Source organism: Fulmarus glacialis, unplaced genomic scaffold (genome assembly GCF_000690835.1).
Source record: "Fulmarus glacialis isolate BGI_N327 unplaced genomic scaffold, ASM69083v1 scaffold27842, whole genome shotgun sequence".
NCBI classification, from domain to species: domain Eukaryota; kingdom Metazoa; phylum Chordata; class Aves; order Procellariiformes; family Procellariidae; genus Fulmarus; species Fulmarus glacialis.
The window spans coordinates 4214-13235 of NW_009198867.1; the positions used below are offsets into that span (position 1 = coordinate 4214).

The 9022-nt window shown below is 53.2% G+C and overlaps 2 protein-coding genes across 2 annotated transcripts; one reads left to right on the forward strand and one right to left on the reverse strand.

The window, feature by feature from the left end:
- Window positions 1–2006: 2006 nt before the first annotated feature.
- Window positions 2007–2567, forward strand: TNFAIP8L1 (tumor necrosis factor, alpha-induced protein 8-like 1). The gene has a single exon (XM_009573061.1). The coding sequence runs from the start codon at window positions 2007–2009 to the stop codon at window positions 2565–2567; it is 561 nt and encodes a 186-aa protein (XP_009571356.1).
- Window positions 2568–6194: 3627 nt separating this feature from the next.
- Window positions 6195–8570, reverse strand: LOC104073345 (chromosome unknown open reading frame, human C19orf10; the record flags this gene model as incomplete). Its single annotated transcript, XM_009573062.1, has 5 exons — window positions 6195–6274; window positions 6647–6719; window positions 7315–7396; window positions 7726–7787; window positions 8520–8570. Coding segments are annotated over 5 exons (348 nt in total), but the record flags the coding sequence as incomplete, so codon positions are not given.
- Window positions 8571–9022: the final 452 nt, after the last annotated feature.

Consider the following 9022-nt stretch of genomic DNA (forward strand, 5'->3'; position numbering starts at 1 on the left):
CTCGCTTTATGGCTGTGGTCGCCCAACAGAGAGCTCAGGCGTGGGAATTCCTATTTATCCAGGCACCGCTCCCAGCGGGGAGCCCAGGACACCCTGCAACTGCTGTGGGATGCGAGGGAGGGGACTTCCAGGGCACCAACACTGCGGCAAAGCCCCACTCCTTCTGGAAGAGGCTGCCTGCCATGGGCAGAGCGGGTCCCCCCTTACAGCCAAGGGAGAGAAGATGGAGCCGCGCTGCCTCTGCCCATCCTGCCCGTTCCTCTGGGCTCGGCTCCAGCAGCATCTTGCGTGTGGGGCCGTCGGCATTAAATGAGCCCGACCCGTCTGGGAGCTGCCGATGGCTCTGCGAGAGCAGCCTCTGCTTTGTCATTTCTGTCTTATTAAGTGCGAGAGCCTCAACTCAAAGCTCAAGCTGGGAAAAATCAATGTTTTCACATCGAAGGAAATACTTACAAACCTCTGTGTTTTTCCTAAGGGCTGTAAATAACGCCGCATGCAGCAGCTCACACGGCGACAGTGGCTCTGTTACCGCTCACTTAATTCACGCCCTCGTAGAGCCTTGGCCACCCTCGGGCTCGGGGAGCTGGCGGCTGGAAGATGCCCAGGAAGCCGGGGCTCAGCTTGCACCATCACCCTTGCACCATTGCTCTTGCACCGTCGTCCTTGCAGCATTGCTCTTGCATGACCAGCTGCAGTCAGATGGAGCCTTGGCCACAACGGGGTATCTGAGCCCCACGGGAAGCCGGGGTTTGCTCCCAAGAGCCCAGCATGCACTCCGTGGTGGTAGGAGTAGGATCAAGGATCCCCGGAGGGTGTCCGGGACTGGGTGACAGTCCGGCCGGGGGGGGTCCGCAGAGCTGCCCGCGATGGGGATGGACTTGGTTCTGCACTAGAATAACCAGTGGGGCTGCAGACAAGACTCTTCCCTCCATATCCATGGCCAATTTATCCCCATCCATTCTCACACCAGCAGCATCCTTTAGCTTAAACAGCTCTTCTCCCCTCCCTGGTGACGTATCTATAGCGCAATCCTATCCCTTCCCTGCTCTTGCTTTGCCAGGCTGACCGTGCCACGTGCAGGCTCTTGCATAAGCAACCCCCATCTCTGCCCATCCATCCTGGCGTGGGAGCCGGTTGTTATCATGCTGTTCTGCCCTCCCTGTGATTTGCAGCTCTGCGATTTCCCGGGGCAAAATGCATCTCCAGGGTCGGTGGCGTTTTACTCATTCACAGCAGTTTTTAAAGCTGTAATCTGCCCGAGATGATTGATTTGGTCCCGCAGGGGTGCGGGGGGTCGGGCTGTAGGTGAGCAAGGGTTGAGTTTTCTGGCTTGCTGAATTATTCACCTCCGTGTGATGCTTGTGCCAGCTCTGGAGGAAGCCGAGACGGCGGCAGAACAAGTCCGAGCTCCAATGGCATGGGCGTACCGGGGCGGGCAGCACCGGGGAAAAGGGCTTCAATGCACATCGGTGGGTGCTGCAAATCGTCCGTGCCGTCCTGGCCTCGGCAGGCGCTGGGCTGTACGCCAGCACGTGGCTATGCCGGCTGCGGTGGGTGACTCAGCCGTCACCTGGGTTGTCCCCAACTCACCCTGCAGGAAATGAGTCAGGTTTTAAGGAAGAAAAATGTTAAAATGATGGGGCAAGAGTCCTTCCTGCATGGGGAGGAGGGCGGCGCCAGTCGCAGGAGGGAGACAGGGATGGAAGGTTGCAGGCAATGCTCAGATATGGAGACCTCGCTCGCCTCTGATGCTGCCCGTTGCGCTGTAGCTTCTCCCCAGAGATCGGGGGAAGGAAGGTGGGAACACCCTGTAACTCATCCCACCAACAAAAACCCGGGGCGTGCGCTCAGCTCTCGCCTGCCCTGGCACCCAGGAGCTCCTCTCGGTCTTGCTGTTGGCCAGAGGTGTTCTTCCTCCTCCCAAAAGGCTGCGTGGGGAGGAGAGGGGACAGGGACTGATCCAGGGCGTGGGCTGAACTGTGTGTGTGCCTCTTCCCCCTGCAGAGATGGACACCTTCAGCACCAAGAACCTGGCCCTGCAGGCCCAGAAGAAGCTCTTGAGCAAGATGGCTACCAAGACCATAGCCAACGTCTTCATTGACGACACCAGCAGTGAGATCTTGGATGAGCTCTACCGTGCCACCAAGGAGTACACCCACAACCGCAAAGAGGCCCAGAAGATCATCAAAAACCTCATCAAGATCGTCATGAAGCTGGGTGTGCTGTACCGCAACGGGCAGTTCAGCCCCGAGGAGCTGCTGGTGATGGAGCGCTTCCGCAAGAAGGTGCATACCTTGGCCATGACGGCTGTCAGCTTCCACCAGATAGACTTCACCTTTGACCGCCGGGTCATGTCAGGTGTCCTTACAGAGTGCCGGGACCTGCTGCACCAGGCTGTCAACGGCCACCTGACGGCTAAATCCCACTCCCGCATCAACCACGTCTTCAATCACTTTGCGGACTACGAGTTCCTCTCGGCTCTCTACGGGCCATCCGAGCCCTATCGCACCCACCTGAAGAGGATCTGCGAAGGGGTTAACAAGATGCTGGAGGAGGACAACATATGAAGTTGGCCGAGATGGGCCATCGGCAGCGGCTGCCAGACTCTGCCTCCTGTGAGACCGAGGACAGGACGTACGCCTGTTTTGACCATCACCAGGCTTGATGTCCTCTTCTCCTCTGTAGTGCTAACTCATTTTCTCCTCGTTTCTACAAAAGACTGAACCTCTTGACTTTGTCTAACCCTTGCCTGGGGTCTGCAAACCCACCCTATGCTGGACTGAGTCCTTTCCAGGTGATCCTGGGCTTCTGGGCTCCTGCTGTACAGTTTGATTTCCTTTGCTCACCAAGTGCTCTTAGCTCAGAGTCCAAGGAACTGGACTCCTCACCTTGAACTCTATCGTAACCCTCCTGGGGGAAAACCAAACCAAAGACTCACGGTGTGTAACACCTCTAAGGTGCCTCTGAGCGGGTGGGCAGTTGGTTGGATGAATGGTTGTGAGACCCTATTACTGGAGGGTCGTGGAGCCCCATGGTTTTTTTTCAACAGCTCCATGACATGATAGGAGCAGATCATGGTCCAGACTTCTGCTGCCCGGGGTAGGAAGGTGCTTCTGCACCTTGCAGGCTAGCATGGGCTTTGAACTCCTAGAAGACAAGTCCTTGAGACCAGAAGGGTCCCACCTCGCTTGGGGCAGGGAGGGAGCCGGAGGGACCTGCTCCTTCCCTGCATCCCAGGTACACCCCTTCATCCAAGACCCAACTCCCCCCGCCAGCCTCCCGCACAGTACCACTGTGATGGTTCCGACGCCTTCCTCGGTGGTCGTCCAAAGCTCTCCCTGGGATTCCATACGTTTCACGTGTCCTCCACTGAGTTATGGTTATTATTTTTTAGCAAACTCTGTAGCCCTAATGAGTTATTTAAATAAACTCATCTGTTTGGCCTGGGTGCTCCACGCAGTTGTTACAAAGGCGGTTGACAGTGATAAAATGAGTGCTGGGGACAGTTGGTTTTGTCTTTTAAATGACGATTGCTCTCTGTGACCTGGGGTTTTTAGTCTCCATCCCCTGGCATCTCTGCCAGCCAGGCTGCCCCTGCTCTGTGGCCCAGCAGCTCCAGGCTTTGCACAGCTAGCACTGAACTGGTGGGAGGAAACGTGGTGCAAAACCCAGCGCAAACTCATAGCAAAGGTCTGGGGTCCCGGGGGGAGCAAATCCTGCTCCCACGCAGACACTCGCACATGCTCCTCTGCATGCCTGCGTCCCCTCACTGCACAGCGGGAACTAAAAAAGCACAACCCTGACAGCAGAAAGCCACGGGCAACTTTGCAGAATTCAATACAGGCATGCTGTAAAAGCGTTGTGCTCTCAGAGCATGGATGCACCAGCCATGGCCTGCTTCCAACACGCTGATCTCGGCTTTGAACCTAAAAATTGCCCTTTTAGCATACAAGATGCCGCACAGTCTCAGCTGGCCTTATCTCCTCAACCTTCTTGTGCCTCCTATTCCATGGGATGTCTCCAGGCACAGGAGGCTGCCAGCGCTCGTGGGCAGAGAGCGGCTCCATGGCTCCCGTTCGCTGCTCCCTTCCCACCGCTGGCTCGAGGCACTGATAACTTTCATCCTTAAAGATTAAATAAATGAAATAAAGCCCCTATGTCCGTCATTTCATAGGCTTGGCTTCAGCTATCACAGCTAATCTAATTGCACGATGCAGCTCGTGGGGGGTAAAGCACATTTACAGGTGTGCATGGAGGAGAACATGGCCAAGATCCACTGAGGTGTTGGTCCCTCGGGGAGGGCAGGGTGAAGTCAGCCTTTGGTGCACGGCATTTGAGAACAGACGTTCCCATCCCCCCTGGGCTGGTGGCAGCTGTCAGGTATGTGCTGAAGAGGAGCCGGAGCTGGAAACAGCTCGGTGGAGTTATCAGCAGATGCGGTGAGCAGGCAAAGTGGATCGGGGCTGATGGATGTGGTGGCAGTGGCTGCTGTGCTGACAGCCAGAAATGCTTCGCTGTTCTATTCTCGAGGTGCGTGTCGGCACCAGCTGCAAGATGCTCCTTAATTGCATGAAACATCTCTGCTCAGATAAGCTCCGACTCATGGCTGTTCACTTTGTCCCTGGGGTTTCGTACACCCCAGGACTACACTTAACCCATCAAATGCCTGGCATCAGCTTTCCTTCGCATACAGGTGTCTAATGTGAAACTTCTCCCCCACCCCCCACAGCAAACACCCACCTCGTTCCCAAACTCTTGCCTTTTTGTCCCAGGGAAGCCCTGGAGAGCACACTCTCTGCTAGAAGAGCCATCTTATGGCCTGGGTTTCCCATCCCAGCCCTGGCTGTACAAGTCTAAGAAATGAGTCCCTTCAACTCCCTTTGTTTAACCGTCCAAGCGACTGGTTAAACAGGGAGAAAGGTCAGAGACCTGCAACATCTGTGCCCTCGGAGCTCAGGTAGGAGCACACTAGGGACACTCCTGGGTTCTGCAAGTTATCTGCAGATCCAGAAGGAGCCGCACAGTAGAGAAAGAAGCATTTAGGAACAGCCTGGAAAAGAGAGCTGTAAAATCCCCAGTGCAAAGCACCCCCAGACTGCCAAAAAACAGGGAACTGCCCCCCAAAATGGGCAAAGCAGCTACCAATGACCACAACCATCACCGGACGTCAAAAGCACTCATCATGACAGTGCTGGGTTATGCAAACTTACAGCTGGAGTCTTGTCCTCACGTGCTGGGACTCCTCTTGGGTGGGCAGAACCCCCGTAAACCCTCTGCAGCCTCCAAACTCCAGTGTGACATCTCAGCTCCTCCCAGCCAAGCAAACGCCAAAGGTCGCGCCATCCAGTTGAAGAGGGCAGGAGTCACAGAGCAGAGCAAGCTCAGGCCAGAGCATGATGCTTTATTTCTTTATTTGTGTTGTATTTACACAGGAAAGGAATTCCACATTCCCTCACTGTTATTACTCTAGATAAGAAAAAAATCACTTCTGTACGTAGAAAATAGTCCTGCAGTTGTACTGAGACATGAAAGTGTTGCTTGGATTGATTCCTGGGTTGTGTCAGAATAAGCAGCTCTGCCTGCCCCATACCAAGTTATCCTAACCCGCACTCTGCACTAGGGCAGCTCCAGAATATCCTCCCCAGTGAAGCCACGATGGTCTTCAGTATCCACACTCAACAAGGAGTCAGATAGCTTTGGGCAACTCTATCTCTTCCTTCCCCACCCCCCCTAATTTAATTATTTCCTCTTGTCATGCTTGCAGTGAGAGAAATCCTGTCTCCCCTCCAGAGACTACAGGGTTAACAACTTTCCTTTAGCAAACCCTGTTTAAATCCAGTGACTTATCTTTCTGCATTGCTCTTCCTAGCAAGGGAGATAAGGAGCCTCCAATCGAGGTGAGCTTTACCATATTCAGCAGATCAACCAAGCAGAAAGCGGGCGACAGAATGGCTGCCTGCAGATCAGGAGTCTCAGAGGAGGTTTCCAGCTGCAAAACACATTGTTACTCTGACACAAGACAGAATGCATCTGTCTTAACACCTCCAAGCCCCACTTGTGTTGGACCCTAGCACATTTCAATATGGAAAACATAAAAGGTTTGGCCAACCAAAAAAACCCACAGTTAACAAGGAATCTTCTTTATCTGCCATGCTCTTCTGGCCAAAACACCCTGCCCAACACCAGCCTCAGGGTCACAGCTCGTCACGGGGTGTTTTTGCTACAATCATGAGTTTGGACAGTTCAAAACGGAATTTGCCTTCCCTGTGAGACACTAGAAAGAGAGAAAACAAGCACAGGATAAACAGATGGTAAGGCATGAACAAAACAGCCCTGCTGGTTCCTTTCCAGGACGATAAAGCCAGCAAGTCGGGCATTGCACTTCCTTTTTATGCACGCAACAAGCATGTTGTGATAAACCTGTTCTTCCCCCATGCTAATTTAACATTTACACTGGAACGGGACCTGCAAAATCCTGCTGCCAGCTATGGATCAAGAGCACTATACCCCCCCACTCTGTAACATGCTCTGTTCTCCTATACATTGTCACCTATCTGCATTAAGCTTAAATACTCGTCTCCTGGTAGACAGCCAGGCTTGTGTCCCACTCCAGACCCTTTCCCACATAGTTCTCTCAGTCACAGACCTGTTGTTTCGGAGATTTCAAATTCTTCCTGTTTTAAGGGGATGTCGCTTTGTCCACCCGCTGCAGCTTGAGACTGAAATGGGAAGGAAGAACGTTTAAGCAGTTGAGGCAATGCAAGAAGCTACTGTATTTAAAGCAAACAAACAAACAGCACATTTTGAAGAATGAACTTGTGTTTTAATAATGCGGAGTGAAAGAATTAAATCCACAAAGGAAATTTCAAGGAAAATCTCTGGCTATTTTTCCATTTCCTATTAAACCACAAACTTGTGTCCTTCGGATAACTGAAAGCCTCACCACTGAAGACTGGGAAATGGAAGAATGAACCAGATAAAAGCACCAGCAGAGGTTTTATTTACTTTGTCACATGCAATTTGGTGAGGCAAACCAAGCCTCCCCTTGTGCAATGCACCCTGGCAGGATGGTGTCTTTTGGAGTCACCGACGCTGGCAAAGCCAGCAGCAACCCGATGGCGTTGAGGGAGCAGAAATAAAATGGTGCAGGAGAGCCTACCTGCGGCCTCTCTCCTGACTGCCACCACTCTCTAATTAAGGACGTGGTGGAGTACATTTTATTGCACAGACATCTAACAAATGTTTTCCATGTCCAATTCATGTTTTATAGCAGCCTCCCACACACCTGCTTCCAAGTGATCAGCTGGGACTTACATAAGCCATGGCATACTCTATCTTGGCTCCTTTCACTTCAGCTTTAAATTGGGTAAAGAAGAGATAAGACTTCCCTTGGGGCCTGAAACAAGAAAACAGAGTCTTTGACATCAGCAGAGAGGGTGGAGGTACAGATGAGTTCAGGAATCATGGCTCCCTCCCTCCACAGCCACCTCTGGCTCTCTTGTAGCTCCATCTAGTGTAGAGGGGAGTGAGGGGGGAACACAGCATTTATCAACCGCCGCATGGCTAAAGAGCCCACCCAGAGTCACAGCATCTCTTGGGAGAGGAAAGCCCACCGGTGCTGCCCTGCAGAGAGGCAAACTCAGCCGGGAGGCAGGGTCCCTGGCCCAGATCCCACCTGCCATGTTGTTGCTTTTGCCTCAGAGAGTTTGGAGTTAAAGAACATACCTCCACACGGAGCAGGAGAAGAGCAGGTTGTCTTCGCTGACTCCAATGTTCATCTGCCATTGCTGCAGAGGGGAAAGGTCCAAACAGTTAATGTGGGTACGAGCTTCCCACTTCCCACTCACCCCTGAAGCCAGTCACCTCCCCTCCCAGCTGCAGGCATGGCAAGTTTCAGCCACTCTAAAATAACACAACATAACTACACAACACTTGCTGACGGCCCTTTTTACTTTGTGTGGCACAAAGCTCAAGGCCTGGTTGCCCTCTCCTCTCCAGGATTTCATTAGTACAGTTACAGAAAAGAGTTAAAGTCTCATTTCCCTTTGCGCTAAAAGAAAAGGACCTGATTCTAACAGGACTTGCAGATAGAAAGCACCAACTGTGTATCTGCACAGCACTTACTGCAGCAGCAACGTGAGCTGCAAAAACCTTCAAGCCTCCTAAAGAACGCAGGAGTTACTCCTTCTAGGTCCTTCCTACCAGTTAGGGTATGAAAATGTCACTCCCTGTTCTCCAGAGACATCCAGCCCAGAGATTTGTTAAGCCTTACAAATGTCACGGCCTCGCGAACCACAGCATCATTGCAACACATGAAGGACGCTTCCGTTCAGGGAACAAATCCAACAAGTTACTTTTGCAAACATGCAGCGTTGGGAAACGGTGCAACCACCCTTCCTCACAGCTCCCAGTCCCTGGAATCAGCTCATCACAAATGAAACCACCCTGAACAGCTTCTCACTCTGTGCAGCTGTAGAGACCGAGCATAAGGGAAACACTCGAAGGTTTGCCCAACTCACCTCGTTTGTTCCTCCCTGAGCTGAGTATGTGAAGGTGCAGGTGTAATCCCCCTGGAAGAAGAGAAGAAGACGATGAGCAGCCTCACTCGAGCAGGACTTTCTCTTTGTTCACTATCAGCCGCTTTTTGGCGATGACGTCGGATCTGGGAACACCTGAGAGAACTACCAGGGCTGCGGCACAGTGCAGCCCCCGGCAGTCTCACCCTGGGGGTGACCGAGGAGGAGCATGCACCACGTCCTTGTCCGGACCTCGGTGGAACACAGACAGAGCCACGGGTGTCAGCAGCACCCCGTGGTGCTGGGGTGGGGACCCGTGCTCCGGGGGCCCAGGGACTCCTAGCTGCCCTCTCCATAGGGCCCCTTCCCCTTCGTGAGCCTCCTTCCCATGGGGACCCTCTTTCTTCGAGACCCCCTTCCCGCTGGCGACCCCTCCCTCCCCATGGGGTACCTCCTCCCTTTGGAACTCCCTCTTGGGGACCCCCTTCTCCTTGGGGGCCATTCTC